The sequence below is a fragment of the Chelonoidis abingdonii genome, chromosome 17, assembly GCF_003597395.2.
Source record: "Chelonoidis abingdonii isolate Lonesome George chromosome 17, CheloAbing_2.0, whole genome shotgun sequence".
In the NCBI taxonomy this organism is placed as follows: Eukaryota; Metazoa; Chordata; order Testudines; family Testudinidae; genus Chelonoidis; species Chelonoidis abingdonii.
In genome coordinates this window covers 12,657,409-12,679,886 of record NC_133785.1, presented here as the reverse complement: position 1 = coordinate 12,679,886, position 22,478 = coordinate 12,657,409, and the positions used below count along the sequence as shown (strand labels likewise).

At 37.8% G+C, this 22,478-nt stretch overlaps 1 protein-coding gene across 1 annotated transcript in view; it reads left to right on the top strand.

Moving 5' to 3' along the window:
* Positions 1 to 4,529: 4,529 nt before the first annotated feature.
* DCP1A (decapping mRNA 1A) overlaps positions 4,530 to 22,478 on the top strand; it is a 54,125-nt gene continuing 36,176 nt past the window's right edge. The window contains exons 1-5 of the mRNA XM_032804182.2: positions 4,530 to 4,730; positions 6,466 to 6,506; positions 9,252 to 9,379; positions 18,543 to 18,609; positions 20,371 to 20,434. Of these exons, the coding sequence (XP_032660073.1) occupies positions 4,596 to 4,730; positions 6,466 to 6,506; positions 9,252 to 9,379; positions 18,543 to 18,609; positions 20,371 to 20,434 (435 nt within the window). The 5' untranslated portion in view covers positions 4,530 to 4,595. The remainder of the gene's footprint in view (positions 4,731 to 6,465; positions 6,507 to 9,251; positions 9,380 to 18,542; positions 18,610 to 20,370; positions 20,435 to 22,478) is intronic.

Sequence of the window (22,478 nt, the reverse complement as noted above, 5' to 3'; positions counted from 1 at the left end):
AGATGCACATACTAGGCATGTTCAGTGAATTCTTCCAGCATCCTAACCAAAGCAGCGAACTGTTTTCTGGTGACATTCAGTCAGCCAAGGAAGAAATAGAAGATGATTTCAAACTGAAGACTTTTTCTACCTAAGGTCTGAAGAAGAGTTATCAGAACTTCTGGGACAATTTCCATTATCATCTGCTCTGCAAAAGATAGTAAAACAGGGAGAGGCAAAAAGGAAGATCCCATAAACAGAGCTCCAGTCCAGGTAGCTGACCATCAGTGGAGACAGCTTGTCCTGCCAGAAGCAGGCCACTGTTAGAGGAGAAGGAGATTCGCTACCCTTTAGTTTGTTTGTTTTAATGTTACAATATGTAGTAGGATATAACTTCGTATTTTTCCATACTGTAAAACCTTGACTGAATAATTGAAGTATAGAACATGAAGTACTTTTAATTTGTTGAAGCACAACAAATGGAAAACATCCTACTCAAACAGAAAACATCAAAAGATCATTATGAACATCACCCCACTTCTGTCCATGTCAGTATAAGAACTGAAAGTATACAATAACAGGTGAACATATTCCCACCATTAACTTCTGCATAACTCAAAGGAGGACAAAGACATTCACAATATACAATAGCTACTGAACAATCCTACCAGGATGCAACATTTACACAGAGGTCTAAGTTTTAAGCTAAGCATATGCTTCTGTGTACTTCAGGGCAGAGGAAGCGGATGGGAGCCCACACTATTCATTCATTGCGGATATAAAATATCACACGATGAGGCATCAGCAGAGAAGAAGGGCAAGGAGAACAAACCCACTAGAATGTGGAACTGGTGTTAGAGGATGACGGAGGAAAACAATCCATTAACCAAAACTCCCACTTGATTCTGTTATCAGTGCTCTTCATGATTCACTTTTAATTCAAGATGCAGTAAAGAAGATCTGGCCTTGCACAAAGCTGCCCTTTGTCAAGATCTTCTCATTACATTAGTCTGAAAGTTATGTTTGCTTTAGAGAAGGCTTGTCATCCTCTTTGGTGGAGCCATTAGAAACATTACTGAGATCCAAAGTTCAAACGGATTTTTAATTTTTTTTTGCATATTTCCTTTAGTCTCTAGAATGTTAGACAGCCTTTTTTGTTTAAAATAATTTTCAAATAATTTTTTTGTTTTCCCTTTTTTGTACCTGTTTTCCCTCCGTTTAATATAGGAAAGAATAGTACTCAACCACTTTAACTCACAATATACAGCATTTTACCTCATCATAGATGCCATTTTCTGCCCTTGTAAGCCCCCATTAAAGTTAACACATTTGGGGTTTGATTGTACCAGATAAACAGAGGCCTGGGTAAAGGACAATGTGGAGTGATACTGCCCCTGAGATTACTTCAGGTGGGATTGTGTCACAGGAAGGCACAATCCTATCTTGAGCTTCCGGATGCACAGTGGGTATGCAGACCGCACCCACCTTGAACCTTTCAAATGTTAATCCTTTAGGATGGGAGGAGCCTGTTCTTCTGGTGCAGCCAGCCCACTCAGCAAGCCCTGGACTCCTCCCTGCCCTTTTGAAGCAATGCAGGACTCCCAGGGTACCTGACAAGAAAAGTTCCTCATTCTTGTTAGGGGTATACACGGAGTGAGAAGGTTCTTCAGCTCTGTGTATCCATATATGTGCACTTTACAGTCTGGCCTTTAACGGGAACCATGCAAGAATGCTGAAAAGCAGAATTTGGTCCTAGCTTTGTACACCTGTATCACAAATTATATCAATGGCACTTTGACAATAGTGTTTGCTAGTTTACCACTACTGCAGAGCCAATAGAAGACAAAACTTTACAGGTTATATCAGACCCTCCAGCAGCAAAACCCCTGGAAGGGAGACAGAGAACCTAGGAACACCATAAGGTTTACCTTATAAACTTTTCAACTATTGCACGCCTCGTAAGATTTGGGGATCAGGGAGGAGGCATGACTTTGTACATTCCTTGTAAATAAACAGGATTTCATCAGAACAAATGCCAGACTCCACTGTCAATTTCTACTCCCAGCTGGAACAACTTGCAGGGCCCCAGACTTTTGACTAGCCACATGGTCTAAAGGAGTAGCATTATGAAGGCTTTTCACAAAATAAAACCAGTTCCCTTAGATCAAATTAAATTCAGAAAATCCACAAATGTGAGATTTTCAAACCATTTTATCAATATTTTGCCTGGTCCCCTACTACATATACAGTTATATTAAATAGGCTTTGGATGGGATATAAACCCACATGTTTCAGTGCAGCAACAAACCTCTAAATACAAGGGCTTAGAAAAAAAATATTGCCTATAGGCAGGTTATTCCATGGTTTTTCCATAACTGTCAACTACAACATTTGTTGTACTTCAAGGAGAAAGGATGGTCCAGTAGTTAGGACAATAACATATGGCTTGGAAGACCTGGTTTCAAGTCCCACCTCTAACACAGCTCACCCATGTGACTTTGGGCAAGTCACTTAGTCTCAGTACCCCATCTGTAAAAGGTGGGTAAGAGTACTTCCTTGCCTCACAGGGGTGTTGTGAGGCTGAATACATTGAAGATCACAAGATACTCTGGTAATGGGGCCATGTAAATACCTAAGATAGATAAACTTGGAGTTCTGGCTACTGTCAGATACATAATATTGGACTAGTTGAACCACTGGTCTGATTCACTAAGGCTATCTCTATAAACCAGTGGTATCTATCAGGCCCAATTTTAATCAAAGCAAATAAGTTGAGGCTCCACCTCCACGTGAGCTAGAGGCATTACTCATATATGTCAGTGATTAATGTTGTAGCCCTGTTGGTTCCAGGATATCAGAGACAAGGTGGGTGAGGTAATATCTTTTATTGGACCAAAGTCAATTGGTGAGAGACTAGAGAGTCAAGCTTTCGAGCTACACAGAACTCTTCAGAATACTTTCCCCAGACCTGAAGAAGAGCTTTGTGTAGCTCAAAATCTTGTTCCTCTCCCCAACAGAAGTTGGTCCAATAGAAGACATTACCACCTTGCCTGTCTAAGGATGAATGTAACACATCAGCATTCTAAAGTATTTATAGTACAACAGCCTTTCCCTTAGCATGTTGCAGAGGGTCAGATGAGCTTGTTTCTGTGCACATGGCATATCTCCCCACTAGACAAGTAGCTCAAGGGAAACAATCTCAGGGCCAGAATAAGAAGGCAGGGGAAAAGGGAAAGCCTCACCTCATAAGTGCCTGTTCCTTTATTTTGTCCTCTCACATAATTGCCAGCAAGGCCCTGAGGCAGCCACCTGCTCCTTCGCCTCCTTAGGGTGACCAGATGTCCTGATTTTATAGGGACAGTCCTGATATTTGGGACTTCTTCCTATATAGGCTCCTTTTACCCCCCCATCTGCTGTCCTGATTTTTCACACTTGCTATCTGGTCACCCTACTCCTCTTCCTTCTTCACCCCAGCAGCTTATTAACTGGGCACCATTACAGAGTGGGAAAGCCCTCCTGGTAAGCAAGAAGAGTCCTGCAAGTCTCTTAGCTGTGTGAGAGAGTTTAGGTGGAGTTGCAGTCAGCACACAGGAAATCTGAAATAAAACCCCATACGGCCATTTGCTTTTGAATCCCACCGTGCTGTCAACATTTTCCTGTTCAGAGTTGGTGAATCCCACAAGACTCAAGGGTTAATAACCCTGCTAAGAGTGACAAAGAATCCTGTGGCACCTTATAGACTAACAGACTTATTGGAGCATAAGATTTCATGGGTGAATACCCACTTCGTCGGATGCATTCAGCCACAAAAGCTTATGCTCCAATATGTCTATTCGTTTATAAGGTGCCACAAGACTGTTTGTCGCTTTTTACAGATCCAGACTAACACGGCTATCCCTCTGATACCTGCAAGGGTGTAGGGTAGCCAGATCCATGGGAGGCCCCTCAGGGGTCCAGGGACACATCTCAGCTGGAATGGAGAGTACAACCTCGGGGATTCAAGCCAAGGACAGGAATCTGTTGGTCCAGGAGTGGTGGATCCCTTGGGGTTCCAGATGGTGGGAAAGGGGGAAACGGTCCTGCAAAGCTCCTGGGAGAGGTCCAGGGTGGGAGTGTGACTGTTTTTTGCAGAGGTGCCTGGGGGTGCAGGTAGGGGTGTCAGTCCCTCCAGATTGTCTTCAATTGAAGATTAAGCTGTTGCCTAATACGATGCTAATCACGAGTCTGCAGCAAGTGCAGACAAGGATTAATCGTGTTCACACCACCTCATTTTCTAGGGCAGGCAAACACCCCGACGGCCCAGCTCGGGGCAGCTCCTTGCCAGGGAGGCCAGAGCGGGGAGTCCCTCGGGGCTCTGAACTCGGAACAGGGCCTTGCCGAGGAGCTGGGGTTCCCTGGGACAAGTCCCCGTTAGGAGCTCTGTGGAGGTGGGAGGAAGGGTGCTGGCTCCCTAACAGCTTCCCGGGCGGAGCCGGCGGAACCAAAGCGCAGCGGCTCCAGGGCGGAACGGGCGGCGCTGAGGCCGCGGTGCTCCGGCGAGAGCAGGGAAGCTGCACACGTGACTCCGCGTTGGTCGCTCTCTCCTCCTCCCCCTCCGCTTCCTCCCGGGAGCCAAGATGGAGTCGCTGAGTAAAGCGGGACAGGAGATGAGCCTGGCGGCCTTAAAGCGGCACGATCCCTACATCACCAGCATCGCCGACGTGACCGGCCAGGTCGCGCTCTACAGCTTCAGCCCCAAAGCCAACGAGTGGGTAAGTGGGGAGCAGGATCCTGCCTTCCGCCCGTCCCCTAGGAGAGCTACAGCTCCCGCCCCGTAGCCGTGTGGAGCGACACCAGCCCCCCGCACACATGTTCCCCGCGGAGCAGAGCTGGGCACAGGCCCTCCCCCTACTCTCGGGGGTGGGCACCGACACACCCTCTCCTCCCCCGTCCTCAGCGTGCAGCTGTAGCCACTGACCCGCGGAAACTCCCTCCACCAGGGCGCCAGCAGCCCCCTTTCCCCTCCTGCCCCCCCCGGGACAGGAAGCCACAGGGGTCTGAGCCGTTCACATTGTGGCGCTGTGGTTTGCGGGGTAGGGGCTGTGACCCTGAGAAGTTTGAGATCTTCACACCTTCCCTGCCCCTCCTTCCCACCCACCCCCAAAGCTCGTACTTTTCCCAGGCTGTGGAGACAGTTTAAATCAGTGAAATGGAATGTCTGGTAAGAAAGAACAGACTTTCCTTATGACGTTGCTTGAATGTGTGCTTCTATAATTGTAGCAAGTATTGTAGTCTTGCCTGTTGCCCTTCATACTCTCACTGCTTTGTTTATACACACACACACACCTTTTTAGTTGTCACTTTTCACTAGCTGGTAATGTTGAGATTCACAAAGTGTGGAATTTGAGAAACGTTGATAATGACTGTTCTGCTTAAATACAATTTCTGTTTAACTTCAAGAACATTTTTAAGTTTTGAAAACAAAGGCCATCAATATACATTATGTTTCTAAAAAAAGAAGTTTAGTATGAGGCCACTCTTGTAACGCGCCGATACGGCGCGTCGTATATCGATTGCTCGGGGATCGATATATCGCGTCTCATCTAGACGTGATATATCGATCCCTGAGCACGCTTACATCGATTCCGGAACTCCACCAAAACCAACGGAGTTCCGGAATCGACATGGCGAGCCGCGCACATCGATCCCGCGCGGTGAAGACGAGTGAGTACATCGATTTTAGATAATCGATTTCAGCTACGCTATTCCCGTAGCTGAAATTGCGTATCTAAAATCGATTTTCGCGCTTCGTGTAGACCTGGCCTGAGTGTAGAGAGCTTTGGGGTTACTTTTGATAAAATCTTGTCAAAGACGCACAGGCTTCCAGTTACATGATTGTAACTGAATAGCCTCTGGCCTCAGAGATCTCAGTCCTACAAAAACTTAAGCATGAGTGTAACTTTCCACAAGAGTAATCCAGTTGAATTCAGAGTTATTTGCAGGAGTCAGATGTTGTTTTGCAGGTGGTAAGGGTTTTTTTCTTTTTAGCTAAGTTTTTTAATGTATAAAACAAAGCCTGAAGAAGTGAGGTTTTTTACCCACAAAAGCTTATGCTCCAATACGTCTGTTAGTCTATAAGGTGCCACAGGATTCTCTGATGTTTAACTTTGCAAACTAAAAAAAATACTTGTATTACTATGCATGAATATGGGGTTACTATAAAGAAAATATTTAATTTTAACTTTTCTAGTGAAGCTGGTTAGGAAGAGAAAGTAATCCGAAATTTCTCTAAAAATTGAATAATTGTTTTTATCAACAAGGTGACATGTATAACTACATATTTGCCTGAAAGGATTTGCAATTCACTGAAAAAATAAGAGATTAAATCTGAGGCCTATGATGTCAAACCTTTTTGTGAGATGGTACTAAAAACTCTTTTGTTAGAATGCTGCATAACTGTGTGAGTAAGTGTATCACTGAAATAACTGTAATTGCTGTCTATTGTAGGAGAAGACTGACATAGAAGGTACCTTGTTTGTGTACAGAAGGTAAGTTGTAAAAAAAATCCTTTAGTGAAGTACGTAACTATTAAGTTTAGATTTTGTCACAGTAGGCTTTCCAACTAATTCTGATATTTGACCAGAAATTCACCTCCAACTTCGTGTTTTAAAAATAAATTTAGCATCTAGGCATATAACTCTTCAAAAAGCACACGCATAACTTTTCAGTAACAATCTTGAAGAAAATAAATGAATAAAATGAAGAGAGAGAATCACAGAAATGGAGGTCGTAATTAGGTTGCTTTGTTAATAATTTTGGTAATACGGCATCATTTCCTAATATATTCCTGAGTGCTTTAAATGACCCAAGTGATGATGTTTCCTCTACCTTCTGTATTCCAGAAATGATGAATTATATAATTTTATATTTTTTTTCAAATCTGTCTCAAAATAGTTTCCAGTGAATGAGTCTGCCATTTTCCACTGGTTATGATACAGATTGTCTTTTAAAAGCCAGCAGTCTGTATGTGTGCCGCTTTTGGATTTTTGATTCGTTTAACAGGTGACTTTGAGAGAAATGTCCCAATATTTCCTTAATGGGAAATAGCATGTAAATATCGCCACAGATTCATCTTAAACCAAAGATAAATCACTAATTTAACAATGAATTATTGCTCCATTATATGCAAGATATGTGAATGGAGAATTAATTTATCCATCCTGAGACAGGCAGCAGCCCGTTTAATATTACTAGTATTTCCTATGTCTGTAGCACTGTGAGGTTCTGAATATCCTTTGGGCACCATTCCAATATTCACTTAAGCAAATGCTTAATTTCATTACATGAGTAGTCCTGTTGATTTCAATGGGACCTACTTGCAGTAGTAAAATTAAGCATGTGCATAAATCTTGTAATCAAGTATGTTCAGTGCTTCTCAGGAGGTGCTCAGCACCTTGCATTGTTGTGCCCTTAGTGAATGTGGTCATGATGTTGATGAAATCTGTACAGCTAATTACGTCTGATTATAATGAAGCAGATTTTTGTTTGTGATTGTGTATTTTTCCTCGGGGTATCCATACAATATGACCAGAAAAAAATCATCTTGCTGCTAGGTTCACATAAGTGTTAAAAGGCATAGCTGAGCATAAGGCTATATTATAATCTAATAATTTAAGAGGAAACAAATATGAAATTGTTTTGTTTTGACCTTCAGGTGTTTGCTTGTTTTTTTTCTAATGCCAGACTGTAGAGCAAGTCTTACCCAGAATATTTAGAAGTTAAATGTTGTTCTGCTTGTCAAAGCAATTTTTCTGTATATTCATTTTCTCTTAGGAACTATTTTGAGGTCTAGGGGGGAAAAACTCTCCCTTTATGAGGCAAGTAGGGGTGCTTTTGGATCCTCTCTGAATATATTCCCTGCTCTTTTAATAATGCTCAACTCTTAATATTTTTTGATTCTAATGAAGTTGTCTATTTAAGGTAGAGGTAAATTTTGCCAACTGAGTTTTTTAGGAGGAAATACAAACATTCTTTTCAAGCTGATAAAATCTCATAAGCCGGCAAAGGTCTTTCCACAAGACTTTAGGAAACTAGCATTTGCAATACCAGTTTAACCAGTAAGACTATCTAATCCAATATCCTGTCTGGTAGGTACAAAAAACATATGAGAGAAGTTTCTTCCTAATTCCAGGCAGAAAGGGTCTGATCCCAAGCCCAATTAAATCAATATGTTTCCATTGACTTCAGTTATCTATGGACAAGGCCCTTAGTGACTGTCCTATGCCATGAAACATAAGGGGTCTAAACCCACAGGACCCTGATTTTTAAGAAGACTCATTGCCCATTCTTATGTTTATACACTGCGAGTAGTTGCACTGACTTCAAAGATACTTTACAGTGCATAAGATTCAATATGTGCATGAGTATTTTCAGGATTGTAATTTTTAATAATGGATGTCATCTGTAGTTAAATCCTGTTCTGAATCCTTATTAAACCTTTTGGCCTCAATAATATCTTGAAGTGCCAAGTTCAACAAGTTAAAATTATAAGTAGTATATGTAAAATTATAACACTTTTAAAAGCAAAATTTAAACTGAAGTATTTCCTTCAATTAGTTTTAATTTTGCTGCTTTTTAATTTCGTTGAGTCTTCTTTTGTAGTAAGATGAGGAATATTTTTAAATCTGGTACTGCTATGATTTTCACTGTTCTGCTCACCAAAAGTTTCAGTTTTGTTCATTCTTGCTATTACTTATGAAAACTAGAAACTTTTCCCAGATGGATCACTTTAGATAGATAGATCATGTAAACTACTTCTAACTATTAAAGTATCTTTTTTTCTTTTTGTTTACTCATCTTTGACTATTTGTTCTGCTGTAGAATTCATTTGAATCTATAAAATGTTTCCTTATGTGCATAGGCTTGGTTTTATATTGCATGATATATTTGCTTTGGATTATTTACATGTAAACATGATTGTATAACTAGTAGCTATGTATTAAGGAGAGATATTTACTGGTTTCTGCATTTATAAACATATCTGCCTATATTGGTAAAGTTTCATGTGAAGGGAAGGAACAGAGTATTAGTAATGCTTGGTTGAACTGTGTAACAGTTTGTCATAAAAATATATTGTGAAGGTGGCTATTTTAACTAAGCACATATGGCATTAACAAATTATACTCTTAATCCATGCTTTGTTTTGGCATTTGAAAGCATAGACGTGATAATATTTTTGCTTAAGTAAAAACTTGATATACATTTAACAAATGACTCTATTCTCAATGAAACAGGTCAGCTTCTCCCTACTATGGTTTTACAATTGTGAATCGACTGAATATGCACAACCTAGTTGAGCCAGTAAATAAAGACTTGGAATTTCAACTGCATGAACCTTTTCTTCTTTACAGAAATGCTAGCTGTGAGTATAGATGTTTTAAAAATCTATTCTATAGAAGTTCAAACTCTGTCTTCTGATGTAGGCCACTTTCAGGTTCTCTGATCTAATCGTCTGTTTCAAGTATAAGGTAAAGTGTCAGATTCTAATGAAATGTCTGCGGCTATTTCCTTGTCTACGCTACTTGATTTAATACAGTTATATGTAGCTGCACATTACCTTGAAGTTGCTGTTTATTTTAACCGTTTTTTATCAATGTAGGGGCACTATACATAGTTTGATATTCATCCTGTTAGGTCATAAGTCAACCTTTTATTTTAGAAAAGGGATCACATATACAGGGTGGTATATTGTATGCAAAATTTTTCTGAAACTTTGTAGAACAATTCTGCTGCACCTGGTTATGTCTTATGTGTAACTTTAGACTTAAAAATAAAAACAGTTGTGACTGTGGCTTCTGATTTTATATGGTTTTAGTTTTTCAGTGTCTTATTTTGCAAGTGGAAGGTGAGTATAGTCAGCTGCTTCATGGAAACGAGGCTGCTTGTAGGGTGGGGGACTGCTCAATTCATGGGAAGGAGCTTCTTTTCTTTACGTTAGGATACAGTGGACTCATGCTTATGCATTCCCTCTCGACACACGTGCACAGAAATATATTATATCCTTTAACCATGCAAGGAAAACATTGAGCTTGCACCTACATAATAATATGCAGTATTATTAGGTGAAGTTTTGTAATTCTCCATTCAGTAATTTCCCTTTGAGCCACAGACAGCTGACCCCTTTAACTGTCTCTCCCTGAGTCCAGCAGTGTTTGCTTAGCTCCGTCCAGATCAATTTCTAAGTTTAAATACTAGAGCATAGAGAGCTGCATCTTAGCTTTATATCAGATAAGATTCTAGTTTCTTCTCCTTTCCTTCCTTTTCTCTTCCCATTTCAATTTTTGAGTTCTGTCCTGTTGAGATTTCTGAACTTCCAGAATTTCCCTGACATGCAAACTTCAAAGATAACATAATATGTGGAGATGTCAAGTTTTAAAAGAATACTGTTTCATAGAAAGAGTAAACCAGATAACCCCTTTGTTAGAGAAATAAAATGAGCGGGCTGTATCTGAAGAGCACTTAACCTTGAGTTAGTAAGTTGTATTTTAGAGGAAGATAATTCATGACTGTTGCCTTAAATTCTTTTTCTCCTTTCAAGGTGCAACTATGCAGTAGCCCATTATCTTATCTTTGTGATAGGCTTTTTCTCTTATTTGAGGTCAAACAAATCATGGGAATAATACTGCTCTGAAAGGAGAGTCTGCCCTTTTTCTTACACAGGTAGTTGGTTGCTTTGAGAAACTCCTGTGCAATTTCAAAGTCATTTGGAAAAGAGAGCATTATCTCCAGTATAATATAGTTGAGATTACAGTTTTGTTAGCTCCTAATTACAAGTTGTGGGGCTACAGAGTAATATAGAATTTATAAATATATTAGTTTAGTGCATTTGGGGGAGAAATTGAGGATTACAGGGATTAGGGGAGTGTGTGGGGAAAATTCTGGTCTCTCTATGTATGCAAATTTTTCCACCCTATTCTCATCCTCACGGATTACTTTATGGAAAATCAGCCTTTTGTTCTTCCCTTCATGTTCGTAAAATTTAACAGTCCCAGAGAGGGGATATTTAAACATTTTGTGCTTTTTTTTTTATAAAGTCAGCCAAGCATGATCACTAGAAATAATTTAGTATTGCTGCCTTTTCAGGGACTCACTTTTAAAATCCTGAACTGGCCTAATTACATAGTCCCTTTGTTTTAGTTACTTTTTCACTGAATTTGATGAGGTCCATACATTGAGCTAAAGAAAGGTACATTTCAAAATAGGCAAGGAAGCAGGCTCATTTATGAAACCCACTATTATAGTCTAAGTTAATGATAACTTTGTGCTCAGTGTAATGAGGAAATCTTGTACTGATTATTCTGCTTCCTGAGCTGATGGGCTGGGAATGCTTCGCATTTCTCAAGAACTCCTAAAACCTCAGCCCATATCATGGCCACCAAAGCTGCTCCACATTTCTGATCCTGCAAGGAGTTAATCTGTTTTATTTATCATAGGAATTGTGGTCCTGCTGTGAGCTAAGGTTTGCACTTCCCTAGGAACATAGAGCAAGGGTAAAAGATGGCAAAACAATTTCCTTTCACCAAGTTAAATGTTGATATTAAAGAAGTGCCATATCAATAACACTTTTAAAACACAGCAGAAACTGTGAAGGCAGTGGCATTGAGAAGTTCTTCACCATGCCCTGCCATTATGCCTTAACCTGAAAGAATCATTGGGGATAAGTTCAGTTCAGTTCAGTCTGTGACACCTCTGGTGAGACTGCCAGCATGGGAACTCCTTGAGTGATACAAAAATCTATTGACTATGAACTGCATTGGTCTCATGTCAACCACAAAGTAGCCCTCGGATGATTATTTTTATGCTGGCTGCTTTTGACAGGTAACTTGCCTGGCTGGAGGGGATAGTAGGAATGATTTGCTTGTCAGGCTTTTTGTTTGTAGTCTACACATTTCATAAAGCCACCAGGGGTTATGACTTGCATGCACATTTTTCCTATGGCAGAATTGCTATGACAAGTTTATTGTGCATTAGAGCTCATTTGTAGCTACTGCAAAACAAAAACGTCAGATATAGTGCCGTATTCATCTGATGGTACAAATAGCCTTTAATGGTTTTAGTATTGGACTAATAAAAATGTTTCCTATTAAGTCGTTTAGATTTGTAATTAGAATTGAATACTGATCTGTTAGAGCGGTCTGTTTCTTCAGCAGTATTTTTTGAGTACTCTGCATATGTCTGAAACATTTTTGTTACACACAAATGTATTAATTGAACAGTTATCTTCTCTGTCATGGGTTGTACTGTCATGGGGATGGACAAAGTGATCTAATATGTTTTTTTCATATAACTTCTGTTTTTCTAGTTTTTCATTCATTTTTTCCTCTCATTGAGTTTGTTTAGTCTTTAATGAGATCATTTATCCATTGTATCTATCTCTGTGTGGTGTGTTCCATGTCCATTTTATTCTTTAAAGTTATTTATTTTAGAAACTCTATTATTTCTCTTTGTATCTTCCTAACTCAAAAATACAAAGGGAAAAACTTTCCTATTTCAAATACAGATGTTTTGCAAAAACAAACATAGGATTAAGACAGATTGTTTGTTTGCATCCTAGAACAGTACCAAAAACTCTTTAATCATTAGTGAGGCAAGTCGCTGTCAGCTTTGAAAATTGTATATAATACTGCTTTGAAATCCTAACTCTTTATCCATAATGTATCAGATCTCTCTGCTACAGAAATGACAACTTATGATGACTTAAGATCTTATTTGACATTATACCAATTAAGGTGATATCCTGGTAAAGTGGAGTTATTACTAGACTAGATAACAAGAAGAAATATTCCATCTCTGTTTTAGGAAGTAGTGAATTCAATGGCGAAAGCACGAGAATGATCCCAAGCGTGAGAAATGGAGTTATCTGTTTTCTTCTAGTCTTTGACACTTTTTGAATTTATCTTAAGATTTTTCCTATGAAAACAAATCTTTCCGTTGTCTCTGCTGGTGTGTACGTTATACTGTCTTATATGTATGGCACTGAATATATATTGGTTGTAAAATATATAATATGTGGCAAAACTGTTGATATTTTCCCACTCTCTGTATAGTTTAATACAGAGTTGTTGCTTGCATTGTGGTCACTTGTCAATTTCCCTTAATCTTTTCAGACATAAGGTGACTTATATAGTTCATGCTGTTCGAAAAGTTTAAATTTTTTCCCTCGAGAAGCATTTGAATTACACTGATAACATCAAAAACAACCTTTTAAATGCATGTTTACTGTTGTCCCAGAATCTTGGTTAAAATCATGCATTGTGAGCTTTTTACAGAATTTCACACCCCGTGATTTCTCGTCCCTTCATTTATACTGGTGAAAGTACATATAGCAACAACAACATGCATTTGTAGTTTGAAACGTTCATTTTGTGATTGAAATCAAATCTTAACTTCATTTAAAATATGTACCAGATTATGATTGCTCTGCAGTAATATTCTCAACAAGTTTAATCTGCTTTACAGTGAAAGAAAATGAGTCGAACATTTTAAACAGTAATAAACTTACCTCTAAAAGTTTGCAAGAAGTATACTTCCAATTCTGTTTCACTTATAATTTTCCCTTTGTATCTGAGGTCTCTTTCTTGATGTAGAGGTTTTTTAATCAAATCTAGTTCACTAGATAGGTCAGGAGAATTAATTTCCATGGTGCTGAAAAGATAGATGCTAAACATAAACTTTTTTAATATTAAGAGAAGAAATATGGTACTGTGGTGTTTCCTTGCCGTAGTTCTCTGCTTGCCCTTTCCCAGTTCAAGGGTAGGAAAACTAATACGACAGAGAAGGTAGATCCGCGGGGGCGGGGGGGGGATTTGCACTGATATTCAAAATGAAATCTGAACTACAAGCTGCTGTCGTCTTTGCTTGTCATTTAATGGCCTTTTAAAGCTTAAAAAGTACCTTCTGTATCCAGAACACTAAAAACCAAATTAGTTGTTTCATTTTCACAAGATTTACAAACAGAATGTAAAAAAAAGTTACGTAATTGCTTTTAGTGCTGTGTGTCTTAGCCTAAAGACACTGTCCCATTATCATTCATATCAGCAATGTATCCAGCATGTCCTGTCTCCGTGATTGCTGAAGGAGAATGGATCTATAGCAACTGCATTAGCTCAACCTACTGGTCCAAGATAAGGAGGTAGTTGTGATTTGGTTTGGTTTTTTGAGGGGAGAGGGCATTCGATAGAGTTCAAGTAGAGGATAGTAAGAATAGTATGGTCTTTGAGATGGTGTTTTAACAGCGGTGACTTTCCTATTCGAGGTCACTGTTGCAAAGTAGTAATCCATGTTGTGGCTGAGTGAGGAAATTTGATTTGTCTCAGAGCAAATCCATTAGCACTTGGCTTTTACGTGTAAGTTGGGTAAAGGATTTAGCACACGCTACTAGTAAATCTGGAATACTATTTACACTAGAGAATGTTTTTTCTGATTAGGTTAATTCACTTAATTTTTCTCTGGGACAACAGATTAAATAATTGTTAGAAGGAGTTTGTTTCCTTGATTATCCTCAGTTTGTGCTAACCAACTGCCAAGAAGAAAGGTACATGTTTCCTTTATTGTCCTTGAGTGCTGTGTTTTAAGGTTCCACACTTCACTGAGATATCATCTCTTTTTTGTTTTCATGTGAAATACAGAATGTTTTCCGGCAGCTGTTGTTAGGTCTTGTTTTATGTGATATTGTTTTTCTGCAATTTTTTCCTGATTAAAAACAATGGAATATGATACAAATATATTTCTCAAAGCCTTCATCCTGGAACTATAGTATTGTGCTCCCTTGGCAGGATAAACTCACCTTTAATAGCAATTTTTATTAATTTTTTTTTCTTCTTTTTAAACATATTTTGCTAAGTAATAGCCATGGAACAAAAAATACTGCATAGAAATTTTTGCCAGGCATTTTAATCTCACATCAGAATTAAATTTAAAGGTAACTTATTCCTGGTTTGTCAACTCAGATTTGGTTATGATATGGCCCAGGAATGACACTAATTACATTAGATTGCGTGACTATGCAAAATACAAATCTAACTGAAGATATTGGTTGATGATGTGAAACAATGACAGCATTTCTGTCTTACCACTAAAGAGGTTGCTCAGCTTTCAGTAAATTTAAAATAAAAATAGAGGAAAGATTGGTAGAGTGACATCAGTGGAAAAACCAGAGCAACACAATAATGGATTAGGCCATAATTTACTACTTTATGTTCAATACCATTTAAACTAATTCAGCAATTGTGTCCATTCTGAGTGAAAATGAAATCAAGTATTTTCTTGTTGCAATAGGAAGAAAAGCGATTGTACACTTGGTGCATCAACAGATGACAGGGATATCGTTGAATAGTGAAACTAGGTAATCTCTCACACTGAGTTTTTAAAGAGATACATAGTCTTTACAATCAGTCCCACTAATCACAAGCAAATAATTTTGTGTTCAATTAGTGTGGATGTAATCAATGTAATAGAAAGGAGAGTTTACTGCTCCTTGCATACGAGGGCACATTTAGCAGGATTTTAATATAACCAGGAGAAAGGACATCAGTTTACAAGGAATTAGTAAACACTTAATAATTTTACTGCATCTGGTAAAAGGATTGTTAAGTAATGTCTTATATGTGCAACAATAAAATGCAGTAGTTTGCGTATCAGACATGAACATATAATTTGAAACACGTTCAAAAATCTAATTTTAATATTAAATATTTATGCATAAAACATCTGATTTTGTTGTGCTATTAAAAAGAGGGAGGGAAAGTGAGTACCATAATCTGGGAAAGTGTCTGAAATCCACACAGAATAGTATCTTGTTAGTAAACCTTGTAAATAGTTTGGTAATCTGTTTTCCATCATAAATGACACTGACAGGCTTTCATGGTAACTCCCTGTGACTCCTTGCCAGCAGCACAGAATGAAACATTATGATATATTGGTAGACAGAGCAGATCTGGGATGCATTTCTGGTCTTGTGCTGGTCTGTTTCTGACAGAATTGAGTGTTACTGTTATCATTTTCCTCCATTAAGCTATCATTATAGGTTTCTTATCTTTATTTCTCCAGCAAACATGCTTTTGAAGAATTTTTTTTCCTGTTAGCAGTTCTTCTGATAATGGAGTGGAGAAGGGGAGGATGCTTGTTCTATAATGCTAAATTGTGCTACAGAATGGATTCCTACTAAGGAAGAAATGGTTTAAAATGAAACCAAGCTTTCATAATGTTAAGTTGGCAGCTCAGATAGTTGTTTGGGGTTTTTTTAATTCTCTCTGAATTGTAAGGTTTTTTTCATAGTATTTCTGTAAAACAGTTTTAATTTTTGCATGTATGAAGTATGAAGACTCTCTTTACTAGCTCAGTTTCTGGCAATAGTATATATTCCTTCAATTCAGTCATCTTGATTTTATGATGGATGACAGGCAACAACCTCCTTCAATACTGCAGATCCTAAACTTTGGGCCTCTTGCATGCTTTTTAATAAATTCCAAAGATTAGGCCTAGAAAAGTATATTTGTTTGCCTTAAACTGTGTGTGTGTGTGTGTGTGTGTGTGTATTAGAATGCGAGTGCAGTAGATCAATCTACTTTGGTTGTGTGACACAAACTAGGAAGCTTTTAGTTTGCACCAGCAGCATCCACGCTCGGGAGTTACAGCGCAGCACTTTGAGCACTGCTATTCACATTACAGAGGCTTAGTAAGTTACGGTTGGTAAATTAAGTTTTCTGGATCCCCATTGAGCCCTGATAGGCCAAAATAATTTCATATCTTAATGTGAATTTCAGTTTAAGAACTTTTTCCTTTTGAATTTGGAGGATAGTTTAACCAAATAGTGGTTCAGACGTAATAAAAATCTTAACAAGAACCGTAATAGAAAGATAGTGGATTTTTTTAAATGTTTTTATTTTTATAAAGCGACTTCTCAAACACTTGTGGTATGTAATAGGATTTAATGGAGATGGACAGGTGAATAATGTATTTTGTGGGGTTTTGATGGAGTGGAAAACTGCATTATCACCTTTGATAGGTGAAATCTTTTACTCACATGTAGTGAGGTCAAGGGCCTCTTTGAGGTCGAAATGTTAGAAGCTATTATCCTTTCTGTGACGTACAATAAATAAATGGAAACATTTTTGTTGCTTTCCATATGGCACTGCTTCCAATTAAGGCTAGAGATAAATGTTATTGACAAACCCGATAAAACAATCTTCCAACCCAGGAATCTGTTCGCTACCTGTTTTGCATTCCATTTGTTGGCTATGCGTATCTGGTAAACAAATGCATTAAGTACAGCTAGAAAATCCAAATACAATTATTTTAAATAAACCAAATCTCCATTAGGTGTGTTCCATTTGCAAATTACAAATCTAAGAACTGGCAAGGATATCTTTCAGAGAAATAGCTTATTTCAATAGAATACAGAAGTATTTCTAATCATTTTTAAAGATTTTAATGGGTTACTGAAATGACTCTGTCCAGAATCATGAAAAAGATGTTTGTCTTTTTCGAAGAACCTCTCAGTGTTTGTTTGTGTTACTGAACTTTAAAATGGCCCTGTGAACTGATATTTTTCTGTTTAACCATAATTCAGTTGCAGGGCACTTGAGATAAAGTATTACTGTAGATCACACACTTGGCAGATGCTTTGAGCTGTCGCTTGGAAACACCATCTTTCCAAAGGCATGAGTTTCTTTCCTACTCTTCTATCGAGGGTGGAATGAAATATTATTTTTGAAAAATTTACTCCATTTCACTTGGTGTATCTTTCAACTCAGTGTGATTTAGAACCTGATTCAGCCAAGTTTTAGTTGTACTGATCTCATGATGAAAATTAAGCATATACTTAATGCCTTGCTGAATCAGGGCCTTCATGACCTCAGCTGATCTATGCTTACTAAATGTTAGGAGTAGAGTCTACCATGTACCTAGCATTAAGTAGCTCTGTAGACATAAGTCTGGTACGATTGGAATTTCAGTGCTGCCGCCCTTGCACAGAGTTAGATTTCCAGTGGGGAGAGTTTTAGATGAGTGAAGGTGCCAAAAAAGACTAAGGCTTAATTACCATACTGCAGCTGAAGTCTCATTAAGGCAGTTTTATGTGCGACTTAAACTATTACTGACCTCTAAGCAACAGACTGAAATAGTTCATGGTTTTATGTCAAATATTAACTGGACTAGAACTACGTAAGTGCTAGATGCTCTTGATGATGTCATGATCGTTAAGCTGGAATATTTGGAAGATGTATAGTACTTGCAAAACTAAAGTCATTTTGTGAATAAAAAATTATTTTAATTTTTTGTACATTTTAAGGTGCCCAATGAAATGTAATTTCCTAACCTAACTGATTTTGTTGTTTTTCATGCCTCTTCTGCACACACTAGTAATCCTAATTACCTGCTAAGTGATACTTACTCATGCATAGAATAGATGAGTGGAGATTGATTGTAATCTGTGTATTTTAGTGCTAGTGGGCTGCTACTCTGAGCTGTTTTATCACCACCTGATTTTTGACAGTTTTTTGTCTTGTTTTCTTTTTGTTTTCAAGTGTCTATTTACAGTATCTGGTTTTATGACAAGAATGACTGTCATCGAATAGCAAAACTCATGGCTAAGTAAGTACCTAGTTTTTTATTTTTCCACCCAAAATTCTGCCCTCCAGTGTCATTTATGTAATGTTCTCTCCATTTTTACTGTGAAATATACTTTTTATATTTAACATTTTTTAGATCAAAACTTTGATATTCTCACTACTTCTCTTTAACTTTTTGTAATAGCTAAATCTTTAATTCACATTAGAACTTAGAACATCAGAAGTCCTTTCAAAAATGTTAAGTTCTTATAAATACTTGAGCTAAAAACAAGATAAAATCAATAACATGCCACCCTTCCCCATCCCCATCTCCCCAAAAACATGTGCACATGCGTTCTGGGTTGTTTATATACATTTTATAAAATTCTCCTCTCAACCTCGGGTCCTCTACCAGAGGCCTGGGAGTTTGAGGGTTCTGCGCAGTATCTTAGCTGTTCCTAGCACTGCACTCTTCTGGACAGAGAGCTCTGANGGTGAATTGAAAAATGCTATTTCTTTTGTTTATCATTTTTTACAGTGCAAATCTTTCTAATCAAAAATAATAATATAAAGTGAGCACTACACTTTGTATCCTGTGTAGTAATAGAAATCAGTATATTTGAAAATGTAGAAAAAAATCCAATAATATTGAATAAATTTAAATTGGTATTTTATTGTTCAACAGTGCAATTAATCTCAGTTAACTTTTTTGAGTTAATCATGTCAGTTAACTGTGATTAATCGACAGCCCTAGTTTTTTTCATTTAATAAAACCTCCAATGAGATTTTTTTTTTGGAGCTGTGGAAAATCACAACCCTGATTTCAGTTAGAGTAAAACTAAAGATCTGATTGAAAGCCCATTGAAGGCAGTGGAAAGAGGAGAAAGATATTACTGGTGAGATTTTTGGATACCTGTCCAATATTTTATTAAAACTTCTGTCTTCATTTCTTAAAGACACAAAACAGAGGGAGAAATTACTGCCCTTCACCCGGAGGGTGAGGGGACGAGTCTTCATAATACACACTTAAATTAAAATCCTGGTTAATGTCTTTTTGAGGAAGAGGGAGGGGAGAATTTTCAACTTCATGCTCTCCTTCTGCCTGCCTTCTCTAAGTTGCTTTCTCTGGCTATGTGCTGGCTGTCTTTGAGCTTTGGCAATCCCTGTGCTGCCTGAATGCTTTAGTCAATAAACTTACTATGCAGTGATCCCACTTCTAAGTTAATAGAGCTGTCACACACCAGCTTTTAAGATCCAAGTCATGATAATTTGGAAAGTTACAGTAATATAGCTAATTCTTAAATAGGAAAGTGGAATTTACTTAATCCGAAAATATTCTTTCCACCTGTATTTTTTCTAAAGCATCTCTTCTGTTTGTATGTAACTATTAAAAAAACAGCTACTAAAGACTTCTAGCTTTAGATGACTTTCAAAATTTGTGTTTTTGCAAGAGTTTGCATCAATCTTTTTTTAATGTATATGTACGTATTATGTATGACGTGTTGTTGAAAATACATTTCTGATTTTTGAATAATTTTTTTGCTATGGCATGTATAAAATACATTTAATTTGGTATGCATGTCTGATATATTTAGAGCATTACAAAACCTGAAATAGTAAAGAAAATTAAGGAATTGTAACTGTACACTGTGGCGTTTTAACTATTGCTTTTATAGTTCAGCTGTGCTTTTGAAGCTCCTTCCTCATGGAGGTAAATGGTGTCAGGGAGATTTGCCCTTCGAGCATGCTCTGAAATTATTCTTTTTCAGTTAACCTTTCATTTAAAATATTTTCCCTAAACTAGCCTATTGGCATTTGCTGCTGTTAAGGATTGTGTACCAGCAAAGTTTATAACTAAAGCTGGATGGGTTTGTTTTTCTGTCTTTAGTAGCCCTGACTAAAAAAACATGTATTTACAGTTTTGCAAGGTGGAAAAAATAGCTCCTTCTCACAAAACCCACCAAATGACCAAAATTTTCTCAAAACTCGGGGGAAAACTAATTGGTTTGGGCTAAGGCTAAGTTTGGGAAGTAACTGCCCTAAAAAGCTGGGTGGGAACCAGATTTCCATTTAATGGGAAATTCCATATGTTCTTGAATGGAACAAAAGCTTCAATTTCCTGTGAAATGAAATTCCCAGCCTAAAATTATTTTGAATTTTTTGATGAAAATATTATATTCTGATTTTAATGGGTTGTTTTTTTTAATTAAAAAGTTTCTAAACAGTCGTTTCAAAACAAACTGATTGAAACAACATTCCAAACATTTCACAGCAGAATGCTTCCATGTTATCAGAATGTTTCATGTGGTGTTTTTCAAAAATGAAAATTAGTAGAAATTGACATGTTTCTACAAAATGTTTAGCCTTTGACCAATGAGCTTTTTCTGACAGAAAAACGTGCAGTCTGAAAACTCCCGACCAACTCTAGCTGCCAGTATAAAATCAGATGATCTGAATCTTCTCTTTGCCCTCTCTTTGCAGTGCGCTTGGGCAGTGTTACTGTCCAAGGTTCACCCTGAGGTCTCCTTTTATTAACTTGTGTGACTTGGCTGTTCTTATTGCTTTTTCCTGCAAGACTTGTTGATTCGTTACTTAGCTCTCCTTTTGTCTGACTCTCCACTTCCTCCTGAGTTTGAAGCTACTGAAATCCGCCTGCTCTGGTTGTCGGAGAAGTCAGCTGACTCGCCCTGTATCTCCATCTCTATAAGTAAACATGCTGTCACATGCTGTCTTAGACATAGAAACTGTATCATCCAAATCAGCAAATGTTTTAACACTTAGAAAATATCTGGCAGAGCAAATATATAAAACTATGGGTTGGCATCCATATTATGCCTTTTAGTGAATGTATGTCTGCTAATGGGGAGAAATTTAAATACAGTATAACTAATAAATGAAATGTAAGGCAATCTAGCAATTGGGCAGTTTTTTGTGTACCTATACAATTAAATGGGTATAAAGCTGACTTGGAAAGAAACCATGTTCTTCTGCCTTTTTCCTTGAACTGTACAGCCAGCTGTAATGTCTAACCTTACTTTTGAAAGAGCTTTTCCAAAATCAAGTGAAACAAATTAGCTTAACTGATAGACCTTCCAGGGAAAACTTTTTTAAATTTTTTAAGCTTTCTTTTTAAAAACAAGAATTAAAAAGGTATACATAAATAGCATATTTACTGGCCACTCTGTAAAATCAGCAGAAGGAGTTAACTTATCCTGGAACCCTTTATGACCTGAAAAAAACTGAAGGGTTGAATGATTGACATTTTCTGTGATTGTTATGATGGCACCTTTTGGCTTTCCCGTCAGCCATTAGTTACACAGCTTGAGATTTCTGAAGTGACATGCCAGCTCCTAAGCTCTACCCTGTCTACGATGCTTGTTTTTCTTGAATTACTTTATTAATGCAGACTTTAAAAAAGGCTTTTAAAAGGTGTTGTGTTTGCAATTTATCCTCTGAAGTAATGTTTTTGTATAGATATGACTATTAAGAGCGTGAAAATGTGTGCCACGTTTACTCTCCTCATATCACTGAAATGCATTAGACATGTGCCTTCTCTTCTTGCACCTGCACTCCCTTAGATGGGGAGATAGGAGAGAGGGCGGTGAAAGGGCTAATGGTGTGATGACAAACCAGCTATACCAGTAATAATGCATACCTGTACAGAGCTGCTTTATGGCAGTGGTTGTAGAGTTAAAGTATTATGTTGCTTGAATTCAGCCTTCCCACTAAAGATTTCATTATATAAATAAAGCTCTAGTGAACCTTAGGCCTGGTCTACACTACGATTTAACGCTGTACCCATCCACACTACAACGCCCTTTATATCGATATAAAGGGCTCTTTAAATCGATTTCTGTACTCCTCCCCGATGAGAGGAGTAGCGCTAAATTCGATATTAACATATCGGATTAC